Source organism: Alosa pseudoharengus, unplaced genomic scaffold (assembly GCF_046254945.1).
Source record: "Alosa pseudoharengus isolate Yale_2024_CS ecotype anadromous, Long Island Sound unplaced genomic scaffold, YU_APseudo_1.1 YU_APseudo_1.1_scf_5, whole genome shotgun sequence".
Lineage (NCBI taxonomy): Eukaryota > Metazoa > Chordata > Actinopteri > Clupeiformes > Clupeidae > Alosa > Alosa pseudoharengus.
The window spans coordinates 24396350-24423817 of NW_027468837.1; the positions used below are offsets into that span (position 1 = coordinate 24396350).

A 27468-nucleotide genomic window follows, 5' to 3' on the forward strand; every position below is an offset into this window, starting at 1 on the left:
CATCCAGAGACCAGGGACATGGCTCCATAGAACCGCACATGGCGTACAGAAGCCATGAACCAAAAAAGAACTCACCAAAAACAATAAATGCATCCGTAGCAACCTGATTTGATTTATTTCGGATTTCACTCTTCCAAAAACCAACAACAGCAATATATATATATTTTTTGCAGTGTTGGGGGAAGCTGCTTGCAACTCCATATTTCACTAGCTACTTTACGCGTTAACCGGATCAGTCTGATTTCCCTTTTCAAACATCATGGGTGTGCAAGGTTTCCAAGAGTATATTGAAAAGCACTGTCCGAATGCTGTCGTACCGGTGGAACTCCAAAAGCTTGCTCGGGGTAGCCTTGTTGGAGGCGGCAGGCAGAGACCGCCTCAAAGTCCGCTCAGGCTTCTAGTTGACGCCGAGAATTGCCTTCACCGGCTCTACGGTGGTTTCTACACCGACTGGGTAAGTGGAGGCCAATGGAACCACATGCTTGGCTACTTGGCTGCACTCGCTAAGGCCTGCTTTAACGGGAACATAGAGCTCTTGGTTTGTTTCAATGGCGCCCTGGAGAAAGGCCGTCTTCACGAGTGGGTCAAGCGACAGGTGAACGAAAGACAGACAGCGCAGCAGATAATCAGCCACGTCCAGAATAAAGGTACCCCACCACCAAAGGTCTGGTTCCTGCCTCCGGTATGCATGGCCCACTGTATCCGACTGGCCCTCCTCAGGTTCCACATTGGGGTAAGTGCGAGAGTACTTTGCCAGGTTGATGATGGCCAGGGATGCTTTGAGCTCTTGCCCAAATATCTGGGCTGTTAGGTTAGCCAAATAGCTAGGCTAATGTAGAGTTGTCAAATTCTACAAATTGCTTGTTAGCAAGCTAACTTTGCAGGAATAGATGCAAGCCATAGATAGCTTATCTATAGCTAATTTAGCATAAAGGCTACCCAGCATAGCAGTGGCTGGGTTAGCTCGAGACAGTTAGCAAGCTAGCTTGTTCCGCAGAGAAGTCTGCAGAATAGCCTGTCAATGTGAAATGTGAACTGATTATGTGGGCAACATTTCAATTTCCAACATCTGACATGCTTGCAGATTGCTACTATCTATTTGAGAGTTCGTCTGATGTGTTAAAAACTTGTTCATCAAGGTCAGTGACGTGCTACCAAGCTAAATCTGACATGATCAAACTTGTTAGCTGACTAGTTAGCCCAACAACTTGTCAGTTGTGTAGCCTGTTGCCATAATACGGCCCTGGCAAACGGTTATCTATTAGCCTACGTTTAGTTTAATAAGTCTAACTAAATCCCTGACAGCTCGTTGCACGAAACATCAACTACATTTCCACCTCATCTTACTTAGTCCTATTTCATTTTGTCCACTTAACCAGATCACATCGACGTGGCTGGAGTGTTTGTTTATCAGTCGACATAATAATCTGAACAGTATGTGTAACGTTAATTATGAAACCTTGGTTGGCCCAACTTCCTCAAGATTATTCTGCTGGAAAAATGGGTTGACAGTCTGTTTTGGGTAGTTTTATGGGTTGAGTTAAACGCCAGTGATTGATTCAAGTGTGATGATGGCCTAAGGTGTGAGATGCGTGTGTGCTAGTTGCAATGTTAAGTAACTCATTCTCAGCTGATGCGCTGACAAAGACAACTGAGTCAGCTCACTAATTAACTAATAATAAAGTATCAGTTTCATATCAAAGTAAGTGACTCTTATCTCGTGTGAGAGATTTATGAAATATTCATGTCGAATAGCACCAATGGTAGGCCTAATTCTTCTTAGAATTAGAGCATAGAATCGCTTTCTACTACAGAAACAACCCGTAGCAGGTAGAGTATTGAATCAGTGTCATTTTCAGAAATTGCATAAGTTAAAACAAGTAAGCATTTGGTTAAACGTTATAAGAGAATAAGACTAGGCAAGGTAACACAAATATGTCCTTGCAGGTGTTAGTGCTGAACAGTAGCAGTTTAATTATTACAGTTAATAATACAATATGTCACTGAGATTTTTAGAACAAGCATGTGATTTCCTTTACTTTACAACTGTTCCCAAGGAAGCATGAATTATGCTAAACAGGTCACTTTCACAGCTACAACTACTGTTTTTGAATCTGCTGGAGTTCACAGATTTTACAGTAGCACTCGCTGCCCTCCCAAAAGCAAAATTCCAATTATATAATGTCCATGTGCAAAATATCGCCCTGGGTTTCACATAGACACATAAGTAGTTTGTTAGACAAGGATATTTCCTTGGCTCTGCCCCTCACAGCAGCTAGGAAGAGAGGGTCGCTGAGGAGTTCAGTACCGGCTCTTGGTTGGTCCACTGGAAGTCCCTCCTTTCCCCGCCTATAATAGGTTGTCTAGGGAAGGCAGTGTGTGTGAGTCCTCAGGCGGTCTGAGCATTGCAATTGGCTCTTCCTCAGGACGGTCACGTCACCTCTGTGCTGAAACACAGATGAAGCCTGAAGGGCCAGACGAAGTTTTAGAGGCCTTCTCCGAAATGGACGACCCACAAAAGGGGGATAGGCCCGTCTAGAGTAAATCAGGCAAAGTAGCATCAAACTGAACCTATCTTATGTACTGAACTTATCTTATGTACCAGTGACTTCGTCAAATATTCCAAATATTTGTCCTCTCCTTTTGTAGCTGTAGAATTAAAAGTGCCTTTTATTGGTATTTTCTGAACCTAACATGGCTGTTACATATTTCACTAATTGAAATACCCTAATCTTTAATTTAGTATGCATTTTGCCCCCAACAATTATTTATTTATTTCCTGCCACAGGTTGTCCAGAGCATCGAGGACCATCACCAGGAAGTGATCGCCTTATGCAGAGAGAATGGCTTCCATGGCCTGGTGGCGTACGACTCCGACTACGCCCTCTGCAACATCCCTTACTACTTCAGTGCCCACGCCCTCAAACTCAGCCGTAATGGCAAAAGCCTCACCACGAGCCAGTATCTGATGCATGAAGTTGCCAAGCAGCTCGATCTCAACCCAAACCGTTTTGTCATTTTTGCTTCGCTCTTAGGTGTGTGTTCTGTGTTAGCGTGAGCATGCAGACTCATTGATTTATGTTTAATGTTAAATAGGCTTGTTTGTTGATTGGCCACTGTAGAAAATTCCCTTCCCTACTTCCTGTGTATATCTGAAACAAAAAAAGTAATATTGTTCTCTTTGTATCTCTTAACGACAGGGGAAACTGTATATGCTTCTAAATCACTTTTGTTTTATATTCTGCATATTTCCATGTGTTATGGGTTAGCATTGTCCTATGGAATACTGTGGAATAGCCACATGGAAGTTGCTAGAAAATGTAATACATCAAGTGGTGTGTTTGAATGTTATCACAATCGTAACAGCATTATTCTTTTTCATGCTCATTCAGCGCAGACTCAGGGCTCTCTGAGCTGCTCTACATAGACTGTGAGTGCATCATAATAGTAATGGATGGTTCTGTTTCCGGTTGTTCTTTTCTAGGTAATCACATATTGCCTGATGAAGACTTGGCAGCCTTCCACTGGAGTCTGCTTGGACCAGAACACCCCTTGGCCTCACTGAAGGTACCATACTCTGCCTTGCCTTTATCTCCCTCTTATATAGCGTCAAGGTGCAGAATGTTGTAGCAAGGAGCCTCAAGTTTAAATAGGACAAGAGTTACATGTATATGGAACAGAGATATATATTTGTACCATTTGGTTTAATCCTTGTAAGAATGACTGATGCTGTGAATGATATTTTGTCTGTGACCTTGTTTACATCAGTGAAGTACATTCTATATTTTGCATATGGCGCATATTAATATTAATTTGCTTACACTTCTGTAAAGTGTATTTTATGTATGTTGCATATGGCGGTTATTATATAATGCATGGATCTTTGCATCAATGTTGATATGAGTGGCTGTTCTTTATGTGTTCCTGTTGAATGCCTCTCTCCGGCTCCTGTTATACCAAAAAAGCGATAGTGACTAGTTTCCTTGACAACCACAGTAAAAATGAGGTCTGGCAGAGAACTTATCGCCACTGTGCAAAATCACTTCATCGTCCTCTCCTCGTGGTCTTAAGCTCCATCCAAAGAAATTAAACGTAATTAGTAAAATGCACTCTGTATAAATAAGAGAGATGACATAATCCGTGACCACCTCTACATCCCCCATGCCTGCAGATATTTCAGTTGATGTAGCAACAACAGCCAAACACAGAAGGATATCTTGACCCATAATAATTATATCTGTGTTTTGCAGCTGTTATGGCATGGCATAGATGTTATTCATTTCCCAAGTAGTGTTGTCAGTACTAGGCTGATCTGCCAGTGAAATGCATTGGTGCACAATGCATGTGTTAGTAATCTTATCACCATTTTTTTTACCCTTTTAATGCTTGTCATTGGCTAGAAAGTGAATTGAATCAAAATAACATTGGTGAAGGTGAAGAACAAAATGAAATGAAACCATTTTAATTCTACAACTGTGTTCAACAATTAATTAATCAAGAGATTAATTGCCAAATATTTTGGTAATTGATTTGCCAAGTCAGGTTGAGAATTTTTTTTTCAAAATCATAGTTCTGTGACTCCAACTTCTTTAAATTTGAATATTTTCAGGTTTCTTTACTCCTCTTTGACAGTTAACTGAATATCCTTTGGGTGTGGACAATACAAGACATTTGAGGATGTCAACTTGAACTGTGGGAAACACTGACAAACAATAATAGAAAAAAAAATTAACAGATTAATCGATCAAATGTTTATTAATCAATCAGGATTTTGCACTTTAAGCTTGTGTCATTTACCAGCAAATGTATGGGGCCTTAGTGGTATGACCTCGTCTGTTGAGTCACCTGAGAGTTTGGCTGTTCCCATTGACGACCATGAACCGACCCATCACATTGTAGCACAAACGTGAGCTTTGGCTGGGTGAGGGTGTGATGGGTTGCTCGCTCTGCTGCAGGTACGTGCCCACCAGCTGGTCCTGCCGCCCTGTGACGTGGTTATCAGGGCTGTCGCCGAGTACGTCCGCAACATGAAAGACGTCAATGACCTGGAGGCCATCTCGAAAGACATCTTTAAGCACTCCCAGGTAAGTAGATGCTCAAAGTTGAGAGGTTGCAGGTCATTTTTTCTTTTTATTATGGGGATTCAGAGCAGTCTTTGTGTGTCAGGATTTTAGCAATTCTGTTGTCATATTGAAGACTTTTTCAAATGAGTACTGAAATTAAAGAGTTTAACATATCAGGATAGCCTTTGAAACAGAATATATATATATTTATAAAATTGCAGGGTGTACACTCAGTGTTTTCTATTCTTTATAAGGAAAAATAATTAACTATAAGCATTTTTCTGGTGATGTGTTGAGCAAAAAAAATGATGATCCATTTGTATATCTTGCAAAATTACATCCTATTTGTGAATTGTTAAAGCACTCACACTTTTTGATTCATGAATTTAAAAGAACTAATCAGACTTCCAGTCTTAAAGAAATACCCAGATGGACCATGGGTAGTTTCCCCTAGATAGCTGTGTTGGTTTAATTCTTTGCTTGTTGTCCATGTAGAAAGTAGGTGAGATTGCCTGTTGTCCTCTACATTTAAGGTGGTGATGCTTGGTTGCCTTCTGTAGGCACTTTTACATGGACACTTTTAATCCGATTTAAAACGGAATAACGGCTCAATTGAAATAAAAATTCTCATGTAAACACCTCAATCGGGATAAAAATGCCTGATCCGATCAGAATTTTAATTGGAATGAAAGAGATGGTGTAGTCCGTTTGTATTCCGATTGAACAGCCATGTACGGTCAATTGGATTGCCTGCTGTATCTTCTCAAGGAAAAGTATGCAACGGCTATTCCGATCAAAGATTCTAAAGCGCTTGGGAGCACCTGATCGGAATAGAACGTACCCCATGTAAACAGACGGCACACATTTTTCAATCGTTATAGTTTAATCGTAATGACAAAAGAACTGTCCATGTAAACCTGGCTACTGTCCATTAACAACTCTGATATAGCCACTAATTTGGGAGAATTTCTGGACCAGGTTTGACCAGACTTGGCCTAGAGCAGCTTTTCCGGACTCAGCTGCAACCTGCATTTAATATGGCTTCTGTGTTCCAGTCCAGAACCGACGACAAGGTGATCCGTTTCAAGAAGGCTGTGGAGTACTACTCAACTGCCAGCAAGCCTCCTCACTTCTCTCCTTATTTAGGTAAGGAGGTCCCAGATTGCTGCTTTTACGCCTGACTTAACGATGCCTGGGACTCGTCATTGTGACACTTGGCACACTTAGTAAATGTGAGAACATTAAATGTGGGCCAAGTGGTTTTATCATGGCATAATATTTAATGGTTCCCCTGCACTTTTTTCTCCTTTATCCTTGACTCCAAAAACATTAGTTGCATTATTCATCTATTTTCAAGCACTTTGAAGTTTACGCTTCCTCTATCTAATGTTCCTGCCTCTGTCCGGTATTCCATCCTATACCACTTCCTGTCGTAGCGCGTGTGCTGAGAGGCAGGTTGTGTTCGTGTGCAGGGAGAGACCGGCATGGAGGAGTTCGCAGTAATGTGAGAAATTTCCCCTCTCGCCACAGACCTTGTGTGCACTCTGGAATGGCTACTATGCCCTGTGCATACAAATAGGCTCCTTAAAAAAAGGCGCCTCTCGTGTAGTGACTACACAATCCTAGTTTGAGGGGACTTGGGGCACGGGGTGGGGATGAGGGAGAGATTGAGAGAGAGAAAGAAAAAAAACAAAAACACTCCCTTCAACCAGCCCCCGCTGAAAGAAGTGAGGGCATAGATTCTGAGGTGGCTTATTCCTAAAGAGGCTGAAGTTGAAGTGTGTGTGTGTGTGTGTGTGTGTGTGTGTGTGTGTGTGTGCGCGTGCTTGAAACTCCACAGCGTTATGCTTAGCTTAGGTCCTGTAAATTGTCCTGCAATCTGACTGGGGGCTTTTCTAATGGCTAGCTTGTTGTGGTAGAGCAGATCAAGCAAGCAAGCACGCATCCCTCAATATGTTTTCTCCATGCTCAGAGGCCAGCTTGAAGAAATGGCCCAAACATTTAAGAGAGTTCCTAAAGCAAGTTCTGAGTTGTCCTTAAAGTTGCGTTCAAGGCGTTCATTTATTGTGGATCGTTCCGGCTGTATGTAGGCTTGTTAATGGTCTTGTGCACTCTAGAATAGTGTGTGTGCTCTGCCTACACACATCTGACAGGCCACGGGATTATCATGTCTCTGCCCACAGATTATGTACATTGTAGCCTGCAGCCAGTTTGACTAGGGTGAAGTGCATTGAATTCATGAGCAATTCATGACTTTTCAGCTGCTGCCTATTTGTGTCCTATGTAGTAAACTAGTCTCCCAATGCATTTTATATTGATTACATTTCACAGTTTGACGTTTTCAATATATGTGCCTTTGCATCATGCGTCACAGGAAATGGATGTTTACTGAAGAATTCTGTTTCACCTCTTCAGTGAAAGTGTTAATTCCATTGAGGAGAAGAATCAGCCTCTCTACACTGAGGCTGACTGAGAGTGCTTCATTCTTATTTTATTCAGAAGGATGCCTAATATCGAAACATGCTCTTTTAACAGTAACCTACCATGAAAATGTAATTTTTTGCTTTGTTAGAGAAACATTTTGAAGTGAATCTGTACCGTCTGTTTGGAACCCTCCATGTAGTCAGGCCCCACTATACCTCTGCAGTTCAGAATAACCCAGTGAAGAGTGTTTTGTAATAAACACAAAGCAAGAAGCCCTTAACAGCTGAAGATGGCACCCTGAGAGGTAGAGGCACTTCAGAGTGTTGTGTTAAGAGCATGTAAGAAGGGTTCTGTTAGGGAATTGGAGCGGGTCTAAGAGTAGGCAGATTTGGTGGCGGGCCTGTTGACAGCCCTGTGTGCCTGTTTGCTCTGTTCTCTGCAGCCAGACCAAATCAGATTGGAGTGCCTGCAGCTGTGCCACAATACGGACCTCCACCAATGCTCAACATTCCACAGGCTCCCCTTCCCATCAAACCTGGGGTGAGTAACTGGCTCCACCTAACTTAGCGCCACTACAACTGAGGTGCGTTCAAATGCGCAAACATAGGCAAACATTTGCAAACAGTTTTCCGTTAGCCTTGGATTTTTGGCGAATGTTTGCGAACATTCGCAAACAGTCTGAGGAGGTAGTTCTCCGCGAACATACAGTGGAAATGGACATGAGTTTGACGAAGGCAACAATGCAATTACCGTTACATTGGAATGTTAACACCAAATCGTTCTAATTTAACTGTTCAAAGAAAACATGTGCACCACGAACGTTTGCCACTGTTTGCTAAATTTGAACGTACCTACACCTGGCCTGTTCACACCTGTCCCATTACGCGTGGCAGACGCCAGAGCTGAATTAAGCAATTCATGGGTATGTCATGTATTGTAAAGTGGGTGAGTTGGGGAGCGTGTCATGTATTGTAAAATGGGTGAGTTGCGGAGCGTGTCATGTATTGTAAAATGGATGAGTTGTGGAGTGTGTCATGTATTGTACAGTGGGTGAGTTGGGGAGCGTGTCATGTATTGTAAAGTGGATGAGTTGGGGAGCGTGTCATGTATTGTAAAGTGGATGAGTTGGGGAGCGTGTCATGTATTGTACAGTGGATGAGTTGGGGAGCGTGTCATGTATTGTAAAGTGGATGAGTTGGGGAGCGTGTCATGTATTGTAAAGTGGATGAGTTGCGGAGCGTGTCATGTATTGTAAAGTGGATGAGTTTGGGAGCGTGTCATGTATTGTACAGTGGATGAGTTTGGGAGCGTGTCATGTATTGTAAAATGGGTGAGTTGGGGAGCGTGTCATGTATTGTACAGTGGATGAGTTGTGGAGCGTGTCATGTATTGTAAAGTGGATGAGTTGGGGAGCGTGTCATGTATTGTAAAGTGGATGAGTTGGGGAGCGTGTCATGTATTGTAAAGTGGGTGAGTTAGGGAGCGGGTCATGTATTGTAAAGTGGATGAGTTGGGGAGCGTGTCATGTATTGTAAAGTGGATGAGTTGCGGAGCGTGTCATGTATTGTAAAATGGGTGAGTTGCGGAGCGTGTCATGTATTGTAAAGTGGGTGAGTTAGGGAGCGTGTCATGTATTGTAAAGTGGATGAGTTGGGGAGCGTGTCATGTATTGTAAAGTGGGTGAGTTGTGGAGCGTGTCATGTATTGTAAAGTGGGTGAGTTGACGGGGGTTGTCTGTTCTGTCTGTTGTCTGGTCAGGTCCAGCATGCCTTCTCCACTCCGCTGGCCGAGCCTGGTCCTGCCGCCGTGGAGGCAGCGGGGAAGGTCCTCCCGGATCAGAACAGCTTCGGCAACATTCCTCATGAAGGGAAGCAGCACACGCCGCTCTATGAGAGGTCATCCCCCATCAATCCCAGCCACACGGGCAGCGCGGGGAGTGTGGGCAGCGACAGCCCCAACCACACCGACCCAGCGTTCTTCAACACCTCCTCCACCTCCTCATCCTCTGAGAACGAGGAGTCCACCGGCACCACTGCCAAGTGAGATCCCAGCACACACACACACACACACGCGCACACATCAGCCAGGTTTATTGGGAATGAATGATTCCACTGGTTGTAATATATTCTGCAATTAACACGGTACATTTTATTGTGCTTTTATGCCCCAACTCATGGTGATACGAATCTGTAGCTGTTGACTGTTTGCGTAATTTTATGTGCCATGGTACAGCATGCTCAAAATGGCCAATATTGAGAGAAGACCCAAATGGGTCATTCCATACCAAATCACCCAGAGCCTCATAGGTCATGTCAGGTTAAATATGTCTATTAATGTAGCTGTGGAAATGTTTAAAACTCAGTTTTTGTGTTTTTGTGGACTGCCCTTGATATGTCAGGCTCTGATGAGAATATTTCGAAAGATTGTGTGAATATGTCAAATTATCCATAGTGGTCCAGAGTCCAGACAGCAGAATCCCATTTCTGCCTGAGAAAAGTGCATATTGCTGGCCCATTGTGGCCATTGTCAGTCTGACCTATAAAAACCACACAGTCATTTATTGCCGCAGCGCTGGATAGCCAGAGTGGCTACAAAAGTGCCTGGAGTATCTGAGAAGTTCACACAACAACAGCACTGTGTATTGTGACATGGAGGTGACTTGGACAGGGCTTTGCATTCCACTCAGTCCTAGTTCAGCCTTGCCTGGCTGTGCGTGTGCTCTATGTGTGCTTCTGTTACTAATGCACAGGGGTATGTCTTCATTCCACAGTCATCTAAATGACCATAAAGGATGGGAAAAACAAGGAAATCAGACAGACAACATACCAGAAGAAGACCTCGGGGATCAAATAAAAGTAAGAGTCCTGGATCAGAACAGCTTTGGCAGATTCACATCTGAATGGCCACATTGTACCATGGCTATGAGTGAGATCTGGGAGTCAGGAAACATCATACGAGCGTATGAGCCAATAAGCATTTGAGTGGTGGCAAGGGCCTGAAGTGTGGACATTGTTTCTTTACAAGGTGGAACACATTCACTTTTTATCAGCGGAATGACAACATTAGTTGGAGGTTGCATATCCTCTGGTCTTCATGCTTAATCAAGCACAACTTGCACAGAAATGTATGGTATGATTAAAACACCCTAGGCATAAAAAAAAAATTCTTGGGTTCCGGTTTCCGACCGACCCTGTCAATTTATGTGCGACCCAAATTTATTTTATGAGCTTGGGGAAGAAATAACACTAAATATATTAAATAAATCCACAAATAAAAGGCTAACTATAATTACATTAATTACCCCTTGCGTTATGTATAGGGATGAGCGTATTCTCTCTTTTACAAAGTAGCCTATGCACAGCTGTTCACGAAGACGATTGTTTTCGTCACTTACCAAGGCACTCGCAATTTTGTCCAAACACCGCAACTTTTTCGCAAATTTGACCAATCATCGTAGTTTCACCGTGAAATTTCACCTACCACAACAGTCCCTCGCGCAGAATATTGAGCCAGATGGCACACTTACTTCTGCACCTTTTGCATATGACACCAAAGACTGCCCTAACGTGTTCGTTCCTCTACAGTTTTGATGACAATAAATAGAAGGCTAACGTTAATGATCTGCTTACTTGCATCTCTCAACCTGGTGTTGCTAACCTACCTAGGCTATGAAAGTAAGTTAATTAAGGCCTACTTGGTTTACTGATTTTTGAGTAGGCTATGCAACCCATTGGCAAACGTTTACCTGGATATGTCCTTTTAGCTTATGTCATGTTTGCTAGCTTGTGGGCTTAGTTTGAGTAGTGCTACCAAAATCATAGAAATTAATAAAATTGCAAGACATTTACCTCTACTATGATCCAATAATGATTTCATTCGAGTTGTTTTTTTTAACATTTATTTTAACTAATGACATAGAAGACATTCCCAATTGCATCCACATATCGTAATGCACTATGCAAAAAGTGATTTACACTCGTAGCCGAACACAGTGAGATGCAAGCCTTCCAATCCACTCAGAAATGTACTTAGGCTCACGTCCTTAAAGGGGCAGGCAGTCAATTAGACGTACACCACTAATGTAATGACATTAAACAGAAGTGTAGTCAAATAGTTTAAATCAATATGAAATTACTAGATACTTACTTGGCTATTAGTAATTATGCAGGCCACAGACTATGAATTATTAAAAAGATATGAACTTAATATGAATTACAAAATATATGAATGTATTGAAACATATGACATGATGCCATCTCTTTAGGTGACTGTCTTTTTTGGACAGTTCTACTATAATGCTTTGTGAATGACCTCAGTCAAAGCATTTTCACAAATAAAGTAGGCCTACTTTTATTTTCTGTAATCCTTACTGTTTACCTTTGATTATCCTTTTTAATAAGCATCAAGATTATCAGTGTGATTTTGGTCTTACTAACCTTAATTGCCCTAAATTTAAACTATTTTTGCAATTTTCACTTCCTCCCGCAATTTCTCCACAAGAAACAGCTAAAATCACCGCAACTTCCATCCAGGCATTTTAGGTCGCAACAGTCTCAAAAAACCTCGCGGAATCCTGGTGGGATTGATTTTCTACCTATCCCTTACTGCCACTGGAAAAAAAAAAAAAAAAAAAAAAAAAATTCCCTACCGACCCATGGCCTCAACTGACAACCAACAGGAACCAAACCTTTTTTTTTTTTATGCCCTATGAAAGTGTTAGTTTTCATTCTTGATTTTGACTTTTCTGGATGTGGTGGTTGAGAAGTGGTGTAAGCTGTTAATAGAGACACCAGGATTGCACCACAGAGGGCACTTCTTTGTACAGTTCTATTCCCTTGAGGCAGATTCATAAATAAAACCATTCTGGTGGTGGAACACTGTGTATCAGGAGAGGCCTCACTTTCCACTGTTGCTGAATCATCTCGGAAGCAACACAAACTACTCACTGCTCTCTGTAGGACGTTTTCATAATGCCTTATTATATCCAAATGCTATGCCCCTCTGGTCTCTCAAGCATTTGTGTATTTCTACATAGCAGGAGCACCCCTGGCTTTGTGTGATCACCTGGTAAATTAGATGGACTCCTGCAACGATTATGAGATTTAAAGGTCTTTCCCATATGCCCATTTAAGACATTAGGAGCCCCTGTTCTACAGATAGACACATAGACAGGTACATATGTGTGTTACTCTTTTAATGATGTTGAAATGGCAGCTTCTCATCGTTTTCCTCGTGTGTTCCTCCTTCCTCCCCCAGACTGACCCGTGTGTGACCTCCCCGGTGAGCCCCGTGCTGGACGTGGTCAGCCCACACTGCATCAACCCCGCCATCCCATCGCTGCTCTCCATGCCAACCAGGAACCACATGGACATCACCACACCCCCCTTACCCCTGGTGGCCCCCGAGGTGCTGCGTGTGGCCGAGCACAGGCACAAGAAGGGCCTCATGTACCCCTACATCTACCACGTCCTCACAAAGGTCAGAGGTCAATGCGCCACCATGAACATTATCCCCATTACACTTCCATGGGCAAGGAAAGGCACATTTATTTATGTAGAATTCATGCACATTGGTAATAGGGCTGGGAGATATGGACCAAAAGTCATATCCCGATATATTTAGGTTGAATATCGGTATACGATCTATATCCCAATATTTTTTCCGCAAAGTTAGAGCTGTAAAATTAAATGTTCATTTATATGAGAAAAGTAGCATGCAGTTTCACAGCAGTGCAGAGAGCTCCGGTCAGCAGCTTGCGTGGAGCAAGGATCATGGTGCAAATTTGAACTATATCGATATATGCGATATGGTCTAATTCCATATCGCATTTTAAAATATATCGATATATCTTTTATATCGATATATCGCCCAGCCCTAATTGGTAATATATACCATTATAGTATATAGTGCATACCACATATTTACTCACTGTTGGGTTGATCAGTATGTCCTCAGCATGGTTTGATCACTGTCTGACTATGTACCAGGTCCAACATTACATACTTCTGCATCCATACAAAAGAGTGTAGTCCCCAGCAAAGCTTATGCACACACCCCATACTTACAAAGGCCTGCCACATCCTAAAATGGGGTTAGAGAACATTGTTAGAACATCTCCATTGCCCTGACAAGGTTACACTATACCAAGCCTTCTTCTGTCTTAATAGCTATACACACATTGCATCTTTTTAATGGTGTGATAACATAAACATCCTCTTTGTCTTCATCAAGCATAGGTAGGCATAGATTTACAAAGGTCAGACATCCCTTCGGGACACAGGCTGTCCTTATTAAATTCACATACTCATACATCTGTCATGCCCTCGTTCAGTTTTAGTAGGTACCAATATACGTACCTACCATGTCCTTGTTTAAGGATACAACTACTCCTACTCATCTCTTGTAGTATCTCATCTGTTTATGGGGCTTCTCTGAGCATTTCTATCCTATATGACGTCTTGCTCTGGTAAGGCTGTGTCTGTTAATGCCGGGACACTCCCGAGCTTCAAGGGTTGGAGGAGAAGAGAAATAGCCTGTGTCTTCCCCAGTTCCCTGACTCCTCACTGAAGTGCTGCAGGAGCTAAATATACCACTCATCTACATATTGAGAACTCCGATATAAATTTGGACCTGATTTTTCTTTCTGTGCCCCACCCACAATTATTTTTTCTTTATTTGAGATTTGTCTTGATTTGTGTGCTTTTGGGCTCTTGTAGACATGCACTTGTGGTGAACTAGTTTACTTAAAAATAGTAATAGTATTTTTTTTTCTGAAGTAGATGTGAGATTCTATGTCATTGCATTGAACATGACTGTAGCTGTGGCAGTAGCACTGTCTGGTCTCAAATCCAGAACTTGACCAGAAAGGCGTGTTCTCTGTATGGGTTTGTTTATTTTGAGTTTACAGCTCACTAGTCAAACAGAATAGCATTCATCCTCTTTTGTTCTCTGATGCAAATGAGAGGTCAACCCTTCCTTCCGGCAGAGTTCCTGTTGCGTTTCCTTTTTACTTTTTAAGCTAACAAGCTGTTTTGTTTTACATTTAGTATTGTTTACATATTGTTAGTGTGGGGATCTGTCAGTATTTTGTATAGCCTAATCAACTGACAGGGAGTGTGACTGGTCACAGTCTGCACATGACACTGTACTTGTATACACTCTCAAAAACTTCACAGCATATAGTTACTGTGGACTCCACAGTACTACTGGAGGGATACAGCTAACGTGTTTGGGCTGCTTAATACCAAAAAGTATGAAAGACTTTGCTTTCATTAGTGATTCAAAGTTTTTTTTTTTTTTTTTTTTTTGCATGAACAAGTGTTCAAGCAGCACAGCACAGTATTAATTACTAGGAGCGGCATGTACGATCCTCATAAAGCATACATCAGCCATCTTCCTGCGAAAACCTTTAAAAGTGAATGACACAAATCTGAGGTAATTCTTCATGCCAGAAGGCAGCACTATATCTAAAGGATGGACCCATTACAATTCTCTTTGTTAAAGAATCCATCCATATTCATTCATCTCTACAAGTTAAGTCTCCCAGTTCTAAACGTTTAGCCCTCATCTTTTCATGCCTACATTTCTCGCATTTTGAAAAGAGTTCAAAGGAATATTTTAGATAGAAAATTATTGATATACATTGTCTGTCTATATTATCTCGGAAGTTGTTTGGTTGTGGTTGTATATTGTGTGTGATCACTTGAGACAATAAGAAGGGTGCCTTGTCTGAAACATAAATATGGAACATTGTTTTTAAATTACATTAGTTATTCTTGATAGTGAGTGCTGTTGTACATGATTCTGAATGACTTTTACCATATAAAATCTATCATAAACAAATACAGGTCTCCTTTCTAAATCAGTATGACTGTATATATTTGCCCAGATTGAATGGTTTGTAAGTTTACAAAATGTACAAGTTGGCATATTGTGCATAATATTAATGGTTATATTATTTTATTACACGGCTCTTCACAAGGCAAGTAGAATGCTCCATTGACTTGAATAGGCTTTCCCAAAGTTCTACGGTAAAATATTTTCATGTAATTACCGCTGCAAACATATAATTACCGCTGTCAATGGCAACGGGTTTTGTGCTTCTGATACGTCTTTCATATCACTACGCAAGGACTGGAACTTCATTCAAACGTGAAAGCAGACAGTTGATCAGCTGTGTTCTAAAGAATGTTTGATTCAAGTTCAGCAGCGTCTGTTGTTGCGAACTATGTTTCTCAGCAGATGCCACGATGAACGGTAACAAATAGGCTAGGCTATGTAGGCTAAAGTCATATAGTGGGAAGTTTATTATTTCGTTTTGGCAAGTAGCCGTGTAATAAGCGGGATAATGTATAGAACACCGGTCATTATTGGGGAAAATAAGTCCCTTTAGGGCGAAACAAGATCGCCGGTTCGCCCTGTCGGGACTTATTTTCCCATAATGACCGGCGTTCTATACATTATCCCTTACGTAACTCAGTGTTTTACATCCTTTTAGGTTACTACCAGTAGAAATGTTGAAATGCCTCTGTGTGTTTAGGCCATGTCAGGTGATTGAGTTAATGCACTGATGTATGCATGGGTCTTTTCTATGCATCTGTTGTCCCAGATCCCTCATCCCCTATGTATGGTGTTAACGTGTGTGTGTGTGTGTGTGTGTGTGTGTGTGTGTGTGTGTGTGTGTGTGTGTGTGTGTGTGTGTGTGTGTGTGTGTGTGTGTGTGTGTGTGTGTGTGTGTGTGTGTGTGTGTGTGTGTGTGTGTGTGTGTGTGTGTGTGTGACGGTCTGTGCCTCGCAGGGAGAGATAAAGATATGGGTGAGCATCGAGGACGAGGCCAACAAAGAGCTGCCCTCCGCCGTGCAGCTGTTCAGGCCTATTCGTCAGTATGTTTACGGAGTGCTCTTCAGCCTGGCCGAAGCCAAGAAGAAGGCCGAGAGACTCGCCGTCAGGAGGAACCGCCTCCCTGAATGTGAGGGATGCAAGCATGCGTGTGCACGCATGCACACACGCACACACGCGCACACACACACACACACACGGCTGGCACACACAGGTGCAGGTGCAGTATATATATTATCCCGAGAGGTCTTATCAACGGCTTTAGGGTCCAAAACAAAGCATGTTAAACTTCAGTTTCAGTGCTTATATGTGTAGAGAAAATCTGAATGCCCTGAATGCCCTGAAAATTAATTATGTGGAGATTCTTTGAAAACCACACTGTACATCAGAGTGGCCCCACCCTTCCCCTTGTGTCAAGATGAGGAATTATCTCTTCCCACAGTTATGTCTAGATACAGAATAGATGTTTTTCCTGTGACACATTTGCCAGATTATTTCAGAATCATGCTCTCCTTTACACACAGAGTTACAGCTGCAGTCTAGGATTTTTTCTTTCTGTCAAATTCAGCCAGTAGCTCTTCACAGAGCCCAGTGTTCATATACAGCTGGGGCTCTGTCAGTAGGAAACTAGCAGAGTAGCTTGGATCAAGCCATGGGTAATTCCAGTCAATCCACACATTGCTTTGAGAAGGGAGAGGGTATTTGGAAGTTGATTGGCTGTTGACCTCAAATATCAACAGCCTTTCCCCCTCTTGACCACAGACCAGCCAGTGATCATAAAGGAGTGGGCGGCTTACAAGGGCAAGTCCCCGCACACCCCGGAGCTCGTGGAGGCGCTGCCGTTCCGGGAGTGGACCTGCCCCAACCTGAAGAAGCTGTGGCTGGGCAAGGCCGTGGAGGACAAGAACCGCCGCATGCGCGCCTTCCTGGCCTGCATGCGCTCCGACACGCCTGCCATGCTCAACCCTGCCAACGTGCCCACGCCACTACTGGTGCTCTGCTGCGTGTTGCGGTGAGTGGGCCGCCAACTCCAGGGGCATCGACACGTCCCCCCCCCCCCCTCACAAGCGCCTTAAGGTCCTCCGGTTTCTCCTGACCTTCATTGGCTAACGAAGCTCTGCACAGGATGCCACGTACCACTCTCAACCATGTTGGATCTCTCTTTTCACTACAGCATGACATTTTGGATGTCAACATTACTTAAAATATACTGAGCACTACCATTTGAAACATTTTTACATTTTTATTTAGGTTTTACATTTTAAAGGAGATTGTGAGATGCAAAAATGTGATGAGTTGCAGACTTGAAGTCCAGAAGTAGAATATACATTGAATTGAATAGATATTCAGTTCCTGTGTTTCTATAATATTTTTTTACTCCTTTGTGTTTTGCTTCAGGTTTATGTTACAATGGCCAGGAGTAAGACTTTTACGTCGTAACGAACTAGACGCTTTCCTAGCCCAAGCACTTTCTCCTAAACTTTATGAACCTGACCAGCTGCAGGAACTGAAGGTGATTCAGTAGGAGCTGTTGTATGAGGAGTGTGTTGTGAATATGTCTTCACTCGCAGTGCACAGCCAAAGCTCCAAACTGCTCTGTAGGCCTCTATTTTTCACTAGTTAAATGTTTGGGCGAAACTGAAAGGGTCCTGTAGAATTCAGGTTGCAGTTTTTCACTGGACACTCCTCATATGCATATGGCAAGAAAATGTGCTTAAATGAAACAAGCCTTTTAAATGCGTTATCCAAGCATGGGTTCCCCAAAGAGCTGGCTCTGCAGGGAAAAGATCAGTCTCGCATAGGTTTGTGGATGATACAAATGCGAGGAGCGTCTTTGTGTGTGTGTGTGTGCTTTTTTTTCGGTGTTCATTTTTGTCTTTGTATGTGTGTGGATGGTTTACTGTCGTCAACCTCAACAGGTTGACTGTGCTCACAAAAAGTGTGTGCAAGGGCCTTCCCTTGCCTGCTGCCACCCCCCCCCCCTTTGATTTCAAACAATTCCCAAATATGTTTATTGAATTTGAGCAAAAAAAGGAAGGCAAAAGAGGACACACCACTGCGTAAGCCATCCACATGAGCAATGTGCTTTCTGTATGTCTGTCCCAGTGCTGCTGTCTTGCTTCTGTGTGGGCTCTCTTCGAGGCGTGACCTCGAGGCCTCTGTCACTGCTTGCTGGCTGGCTGGCTGGCTGGCTTCCTGTAGGCTGCTTGCTGTGTGCTTCCTGGCTGGCTGGGTAGAGAGAGGTGGGCCGTGGGCTATGCCGGGGCTGGGTGTTGTAGTAGCGTATGTGGGGTACATGCTTGGGGGACGTAAGACAGGGGTTGGGGCTGAGCTGCTGCTCATGCTACTCATGCTTGCTGGATGCTTTGCGCTTGCTTGACTGCTGATTTTAGGGGAGGGGTGGCTTGGCGTCTAATGTCTGTCCTAAGATTGGGGTTGGTGGGTGTAGTGGCTGATTGGTAGAATGGCTTTTTTGGTAGGGGCTACGGGGGTGGTGGGGCCATCTTGTTGTCTGTGTCCGCACTGAAACACCAGGCCCTTAAGCGTTTGTGTGTGTGTGTGTGTGTGTGTGTGTGTGTGTGTGTGTGTGTGTGTGTGTGTGTGTGTGTGTGTGTGTGTGTGTGTGTGTGTGTGTGTGTGTGTGTGTGTGTGTGTGTGTGTGTGTGTGTGTGTGTGTGTGTGTGTGTGTGTGTGTGTGTGTGTGCGCGTGTGCGTGTGTGCGCCCCTCTCTCCACCCTGCAGATCGACAACCTGGACCCGCGCGGAGTGCAGCTGGCGGCGCTCTTCATGAGCGGCGTGGACATGGCGCTGTTCGCCAATGACGTGTGCGGGCAGCCCATCCCCTGGGAACACTGCTGCCCCTGGATGTACTTCGACGGCAAGCTGCTCCAGAGCAAACTGATCAGGGCTAACCGGGACAAGGCCCCACTCATCGACCTCTGTGATGGTCAGGTACGGTCAGGTCCATCTAGCGTCCTAGCACCTCCTTGCCTTTCTGCTTTACCCCCAGTGGCATCTCTGGGGCATCTATTTGAATAAAAAAAGATTATTATTAATCAAGTTGTATTTGTGATGCATATTCCAAAAGTTCACACAACAGTGTTGAGAGGTTGTGGCCACATCAAACATATCTATTGTAGGCTGTTGTAGAAGTGAATCAACACAGTGAGTGAAAAAGTCAGTAACTCTCTGGGCCTAATTTCTCAACCGAGCAATAACTCTATAGATAAAAGCATCCACACTAACCAGCGATAAGGCAAGTCTCTCCTCGTATTGATGAATGTGATTGCTAAAATTGAAAACTGATTGGCTGTCAGCTTTTAATCGTTCTCAAAATTGCTTCGAAAGGGATCTCCAACGATATTGTTCTTCATGCCGTTAGCGTTATAGTGGATGTGTGGACATCGTCATTCATATTAGCTAGGACGATACTTTTTTCCGTAATCATAATAGTCATTGTTCTTGGTGTGAGCGGCCCTTAGCCCCCCTATCGTTCTTGGAATGAACGTGTGTTGGTAAATGTGGCGGCTGAAAACAAGCGTAATGAAAATATCACGCCTCTATATATACTCATTTTAGAGGACTCGCCCCTACAATATACGACATAGAGGTGCATTATATGTCCAAAAGAGAAACATTTCTGACCTTGAGATAGCCACAGTGACGTTGCAAATCCAGCTTAATCATGTTAATTTTGACAGGCAGAAAAGTAGCATTAAGGAAGCCGGGAAACTAAGTATAACAGACTTTATTTTGTGAGAGAACACATCATACTACAAATACATTAATTACAAAACCACACGACACCTGCCATTTGTCCCTTGAAAAAAATAATTTATGATTGTTGCGCTTTGATGGCTTGATGGCTATCCTAAGCCATCAAATGTGTCAACATAACATGCCGCTTCAAAAACTTAACGTGAGATTTGAGCGTGGCCAATGCTCACGTTCAGATTGATGAATGCCATGCTTTGCGTGGATATGAGCGTACGCTTGTCCTACGCCTATTTTATGTCGTACATTCGTTTCATAAATGAGGGCCACTGTGTCTTCTCACTGTTGATCGGGACTATTGAACCATGAAGCATTGCTTATTCTCTGTGAGGTTGAATTCTGACGCATGACTAATACAGACCTGTCACTTCCTGTGTTCTGTCATTCATCTTAGAAGCACACACACACATTTTATTTTCTCCACCCCAGGAGACTTCCTGCTACTGTAAAGTGTTAAAACGAATTTTCCATGTATGATTGAGTAAAAGCCCACTGGAGCCCACTTATATTGCTCCTCATACCTGCTTATGGCACTGATATTAAAAATTATTAGGTCGTGAAAAAAATATATTTTTGTGATAGTGTAGTTTGAATGATTAAACCCCAGTACTGTCCCTCATGGGCATTGTGTGCCATTGTGTAAGACTGCACATTAGCTCACTTAGTAAGTCAAATTCCCTAATCAACCTAGTATGCACTTACCATGTTCTTCCCTTTCTTCCCTCCTCTACCTCCTTCGACTACACTTTGACTAGTACTTAAAGCTTCTCCGCCCTCATCCCCTGGTATTAGTATTGATTGATGTGGTGTTCATTGTTACCGAAGGTCTCTTCTGCATTGTGGCTTGAATGTAATTCCTAATTTTTTGTAAGTGGCTTGGGGATAAATGTCTGTGTGAATGTAAACATTTCTGTGTGTGCAGACTGAACTCGTGGCTAAGGTGGAGAAGATGCGCCAGAGTATCCTGGAGGGACTCAACTTCTCCCGGCCGCCGCACCCCGTGCCCTTCCCCCCACCGCCGCCGCCGCCGCACGGCATGCCTTTCTACCCCCCGCCCAACGGCAACTTCTACCCCCCACCACCCATGCCACCACCTCAGGCCAGGGGCAGAGGTGTGCCCGGTAAGAGTGCCTGCCTGAGTACACAAGTGCCACCTAGAGGCTGATGTCTTAACTTTTCTTCTCCTGTGCATGAATGAGGTTGCTTTGTTCCAAAAATAGTTCTGAATATATGGTCATGGGTAGATGCTCTCAGTTGTGCGCACGAGGCCTCACTGCCCTGTATATCTCTTATCATATTCGAAGCACGTCTTTTGGACTGTGTAATTATGCTACTGTACTTGATAAGAGGTGGCTGTGTTCAGTCAGGTATGCAAAGCATGGACAGGGGTCTAGAAACCACCTATTTAATCCAACAAAGTACTGCTAGCATTCTAGACAAGGTTATAACACAGGCTGTGCTCTGTTTCTTTTCTTTTGGAGTGTGACTTTTGCTACAGGGTGATCAAATAAAAATATACTGGCTCATTTGGGCTTAGGCTTGTAAATGAAACAATGCATAATTAATTCCCCCAATAAAAAAGGCCGAAATATCCAAGACCTTGTAATTCCTTTTGGGGAATCAGACTTAAAATGTCCACAAGAGTGGGAAATCAAAATCTTTTTAAAATCTAAAACCTAAACCTCCTACCTATAGGAAGCACAAGGCAACTGTGGAATGGCTCCCAGTTAACTCCTTTTGAACTCCTGAGGTCTGTGCAATTGTGTTCCCCTGGCTGCCATTTTAAAACGACTGCTCTTTTTGTCCCCTAGGCTTTCCGACCATTTCCTCGCAAGGTGGCAAACTGGAGATCGCTGGCACAGTGGTGGGCCAGTGGGCTGGCAGTCGCCGTGGCCGCGGCCGAGGCGCTTTCCCCATCCAGGTGGTGTCGGTAGGGGGACCAAACAGAGGGTGAGTTACTAGCTGCTGTGGAGCTGGGACACTGACCCATACCACTGGCTTCCCAGCTCTCCTCTAGCAAAGTAATGCAGGAGCTGGGCAAAGAAATTCAGCGTTCCTTATTATGTTATTTCTTTTTTATATTGAATTTGTGAACTGCCATTTCATTGAAAGTCCTATTGATGTGATGTTAAAGTACTATGATGATGATTTAAAAAATATCCTTGTAAAAAAAGGTATTTACACTGCAAAAAAATCCAACCAAGTGTTATTAATGTTATAATAAGGTAAAAAAAATCAATTTGGTATTGTTTTTAGTATGAAAAGACTTACCTAGCGCTCTCTCGAAAGATCATTTTGACTTAATTTAAGAAGACTTTGACTTGTTTTAAGGAGTCTTATCAAGACAAATTTACTTAACGCACTGGCAGAAACATTTGCTTGTTTTCAGGATGAGATGTCTTAAAATAAGTCAAACTTTTCTTAAATTAAGTCAAATGATTTCACAAGAAAGCGCTAGGTAAGTCTTTTTATACTGAAAACAATACAAACTAGTTTTTATTTATCTTGATATAAGATTAATAATCTTGGTTAGATTTTATTAGATAAGCAGTTTTTGCAGTGTAAAGGTTATTCTCTTCTCTGTTGAACATTTCCATCAAATAATTTTACAGAACTTTTCAGGGATTTGTAACGGCTGTTGCTGTAAAGAATCTTAACCTGTACTTATGGTTAAGGAGAAAACAATAAAACATCTAGGAATAGTTCCGTTCATCGTAAGGGGATAATCAGCTGTGATAATTGCATGTTACATCTTGTACATGTCCCTTCCTTGTAGTCGACCTAGAGGAGTTATCTCTACTCCGGTGATTCGCACCTTTGGTCGAGGAGCCAAATACCATGGCAGAGGTTTCAAGAGTCAGGGTTCATATCAGGTGAGTCACTGGCTTTGCTCAACAGTCAGGTCCACACATACTACATCCATATAACTTTGCCTTAGTATCACACTCAGGAAGGCAACAAGCACATGAGCACTGCAGTGTAATCTGGTATGTCAGGAAATAATAGCCTGCAGGTCACCGTAATCGTTTTCGGACACAGTATGTTCTGGCTAATGAAGGGAGATGACTCCTTTCTCCTTCATTCATTGTATGACTATTCATTTTTGTCGTCAGTGGATATAGATATTCCTCTTGTGACAACATGTGTTTACTGCATTTAATGTGGACATGTTTAATTAACCCTAAGAGTTAGATGTCAGACAGAGGCTTGTGGTTCAGTTGAATCAGTCTGGCGGACATGGTAATCACACGTTGCTGTCTTCTCTGGTCTTTATACAAACAATTTAATCTCACAGAAGCAGACATGTCTTACACATCTGGAATTAACAAACTGGTAAAATGAATGTGAAATTTCATTTGAGGGGTGGATGTGTACATTTGGTCGGTAATTCAAAGGAGAAACTAAACATTTAGGTGCACCAATGTCGGTCATAGATTTCTCTGTCATAGATTTCTGCTCTCTACTTTCAGTATTCCAAAAAGCTGTCTTTTTAGCTTTGTGCTCTTATTCTGAAGTAGGAATTGTTTTGACTTCACAAATCAATGGTTACGTATGTAACTGTGGTTCTATGAGTTTTGGATGACCGCCAGTAGAAACTAAATAGAACTACAAAACTGGCTCAACAGGAGCCATGTGATCTCACTCTGCAGTAAATGGTCATTTGAGTACAAATGCATAGATTAGTGCACACACCAATCCTGTTTTTGTTGTTTGCTTTGATAAGTTTTCTTAATCCACATAAAATAAAAAAGGCACCTGTGAAGTTGTGACACTGCTGAGCTCAGTTTTTTTCGAAATCACACAGCTATAGTATTGCTGCCAAACTGCTTTCACACTTATCAGCCGAGTGTCTCTCGTCCTCAAGTAACCTCCCTGTAATTGATTTGGCAACACCTCATCTTACAGGTTTTTGGAAAACATTATATATGAGAAGCATAACATTATTTATGAGAAGCATTTATCTTTTCAACGGTAATGCTTGGCTCAAGTGGTCTTTATGTGTTAAGACTAAACATTTTTCTTTCTGCAAGACATTGGGATTTTATGTTGTTTTTTATCTTTGTAGTTAACGTCAGTTTTATAGACAGTCAAGGTTCGTTTTCAATGTCTTCAGTGGTATTTGAGGAAATGATGCCTAGATAGCAGCATTTAAACTGTGAAACAGATACACACTTTATTTGTCAACAAGTAACTTTTTAATACATTCCTTTTACTGTTGCTTTGCAAACATTCATATCCTCAAGCAAGATATGTTTAACAACACATTTCTGTACTGATTGGCAATTGTCTGGTCAGTACACACCTCATTGTAATGTCAAAATTAGTAGACTTATCTAATAATATTTTACAATTATTATATCTTGGGGAAGCAGGTGACAAAACTGATTATCCAAAATGTGTTGGTATTTTGTAGGTAATTTATATAATTTCATCAGTAGATGCCTTTTTTTTGCCTTTAATGATAGGACAGTGGAAAGTGACAGGAAGTGAATGGGAGAGAGAGCAGGGGTGGGATCCAGAAAGGACCATGGGTGCAGGTGCCCCAGCCAGTTGCGCCACAGCTGGGGCCAGTAGATGCCTTTTAACGGCCCTTCATGGAACCTGTCATGCAAGGACTCTTTGACCATCACCTATACAGGATTTCAGAAAGCTGGGCGAGATTCTTTATATAGAAACGTTTCTGTAGTGCTTTTTGAGTAACCCATGATTAGGCTTTTTTAAGAACCCATGCAGAGCATTTACTTGTGATTGCCCCCGTTTCAGTCTTTCGCTATTCTCTTGTGTTTAATGTAATGAAAAGCCTACAGGTAACAAGATCCATAGAATATTGGTGAGCGAGTGAGTGAGTAATGTGGTTCTCTTGCCCCACATCGAGTTGTTTCCATTCATTTGTTCTACGTAATTAAAAACACACCAGAGAGTTGTATACAGAAGAGGTGGATGTTGGATAGAATATTGGTAAGATCAAGTTATCAGAAGTACATCATCTCTGTTGGACTAGAATCAGTTTTGAGAACTCAGAATGCTAACAGCATCTTTAACAGTTTGCCTGTCTTCTCCCTGGCCCTCAGAGCAAGCCTGCATACGCTCCCTCCTCAGCCAATGACACTGCAGCCAAGGAGTGCAAGAAGCCCAGCAAGGGGGAGGAGACCAAGTCGGCGACTCTGTCGCCAGAGAGCTCGGCGGCCGAGAATGGCCTGGAGGTGCCCGAGCAACAGCTCAACGGTAAAGCGGACGACGCCATTAACAGTGAGCCAGTGTCCAGCCCAGCCGAAAGTGCCTTCAGTAATGACTCTAAGATGTGCAATACTAATCCTCACTTAAATGCACTAAACTCAGACGGCGAGGGCCTCAGAGATGAGACTCTGGGCCCTGCTGTCTTAAAAACAGAAGAGTAAAGAAAAAACAAACCTATTTTTATAGAGAGGGTGAAGGATGGAGGAGGGTTCAGAGTTAGGTTAGGAATATCTGGAAGGATGGAAAGCCTGCAGTTGGTATACATTTATTTTTTTCCTCTCAATCAGCAAGATTAGAAATAAAACAAAACCGAATGTGAGGATGTAACTGATGATGAAATGAAAATTGAAAATGAAATCCCTCTTTCACTGTCACCTAGTGAAAACAAGAGCTACGATGACTTTTCTTGGTTTAGTAACAAACGACAAAATCTACCAGGTCTATAGGAAATACAACCAGTAACATGAGGTAGAAACGTGCACTCCCAACTCACTGATATCTACATGTCTCAAACTGGTTATATGGACGTTTTACGTTAATTTCTATTATTTCTCTTAACTTACTGAAGCCGATAAAAAATACTTTCATTTGGAGGTCTATAGGACATAGTTTGAGAAACTCTTCCAGTACTTGGCACCATATATATTTGCCATTGTAATTGATTTTGTGTTGTCACAGTAAATGCTTTTCTTTTTGACAAGGTAAACTCACAAATGAAAAAAAAAATAACAGAAACGGAACCACCTTTCTCACATGGGTCATCATTGTGAGTTTTAGTTGTTTTTGAAAAAAAAAAGTGCAGAATGTTTTTAAAAATTTAAGTAAATGTAGGTTAAATACAGCATCTTAAGTTCAGATGAATTCATTGTCATAACTTTTAGGTCTATAAGTAACATGTCAAGAAATATTTTTTTGAAAATGAAATCACACGGAGATACAAATGATCGATTTAAAGATAAAAAAACAACAACACAAATAGGTTTTTCTTTTGTGTCTGTCCGAACACTCCATGCATCTGTGATCAACGATCAACGTGGTTTCTTGAATCGGATGTAGAACCTTAGTACTACTGTTTCAGCTAAACTTTCTGCATGGTTCACAATTTAAAAAAAAGTGTGTAGTTATGCATGTTTGTCCTTTTTCTTCCATCTCTACAAGTCCTGTGCCCATTCGCAAAATTTAAAAGGCAGATAATCAGTAATTGTCCTATCAAAGGTGTTAACTGTTTAGTCCGTAACTGATTTGCTCTAACCTTAAATTTGTGTGGGTTTTGACCTCTGTTGCATTTAATCAAAACAAAAAAGTTACAAAAAGTTTATCTAGCCACTTTAAATATTGTTAACCCTGGTGTACTCATGACTGTATACATTATTGTTCTTTGTTGCTGTTTTCTGCATTCATATTAGCACAACACGTCTCTGGAAAAAAAGTAACAAAAACCTATGAAAAAAAGCTTTGATCTTAAAAGACCCCCCTCTCTTTCGTAGCTGGAATCGAGTTGGCAAGACGCTTGATCCTCCCATTCAGAGTATAGCATAAGCGAGTAAACCTGTAATCATTTTCGATGTTTACTTTTAGTGTTTTTGACGAGAAAAAAAAAAAGAGATTCTTATTGTACTTCTAAACGAGAATCATTACTTAACTTTTCTCCATCTAATCCTCCTGATGCTTTTCATTGCACATTAGTGGTCAGAAATATGGTGTACTTCCCAGTCCCCAGCCCGCAAGACTAAATAGGTTACCTTGATGTAAGTTGATGGGAGTTTCTTCCTAACTCATGGATTGTACAAGAATGAACTACTGTTGGGTTTGAGTGATTGTTGATGGATTGTGGTGTGGTGTATTTGAAGGAAATTGAATGCAACTTACAATGCTTAATAAAAGTCTTTATTCTTTTAGTATAATCACGTTTGAATTGTTTTTATTTCTGAGACGTGTGATTTTACAATTTTAGAACATCTAAACATAAAGCCTAGGTTTTGCTTTCGTTATGTAACTAGTCATTCAGACACTGAATTTCTTCACTGGAATAGCGCCCTCACTACTCTACAGTATGCCTACACGAAGTTCATGAACTAAAAGCTCCCTGTGACGTAGACTATTTAAAAATGGTTGAGTCTGCCACCTACTG

At 42.1% G+C, this 27468-nt stretch overlaps 1 protein-coding gene across 1 annotated transcript; it reads left to right on the forward strand.

The window, feature by feature from the left end:
• On the forward strand, nt 1-27241 carry LOC143103597 (constitutive coactivator of PPAR-gamma-like protein 1 homolog). The gene is made up of 17 exons (XM_076267311.1): nt 1-733; nt 2789-3035; nt 3485-3567; nt 4956-5084; nt 6119-6209; nt 7930-8027; nt 9246-9526; nt 10258-10342; nt 12744-12965; nt 16284-16455; nt 17088-17337; nt 17724-17838; nt 19068-19277; nt 21022-21220; nt 21911-22049; nt 22876-22972; nt 25172-27241. Exons 1-17 carry the CDS (start codon nt 260-262, stop codon nt 25496-25498), a joined length of 3219 nt encoding a protein of 1072 aa, XP_076123426.1. The 5' UTR covers nt 1-259; the 3' UTR covers nt 25499-27241.
• Nucleotides 27242-27468: the final 227 nt, after the last annotated feature.

Bases quoted from the DNA above. Each gene is read 5' to 3' on its own strand.
- LOC143103597 (XM_076267311.1), top strand. From the start codon at position 260: ATGGGTGTGCAAGGTTTCCAAGAGTATATTGAAAAGCACTGTCCGAAT. The intron at 10,343-12,743 runs GTAAGAGTCCTG...TTCCTCCCCCAG, and splicing joins ACCTCGGGGATCAAATAAAA to ACTGACCCGTGTGTGACCTC. The intron at 22,050-22,875 runs GTGAGTTACTAG...CCTTCCTTGTAG, and splicing joins GTAGGGGGACCAAACAGAGG to TCGACCTAGAGGAGTTATCT.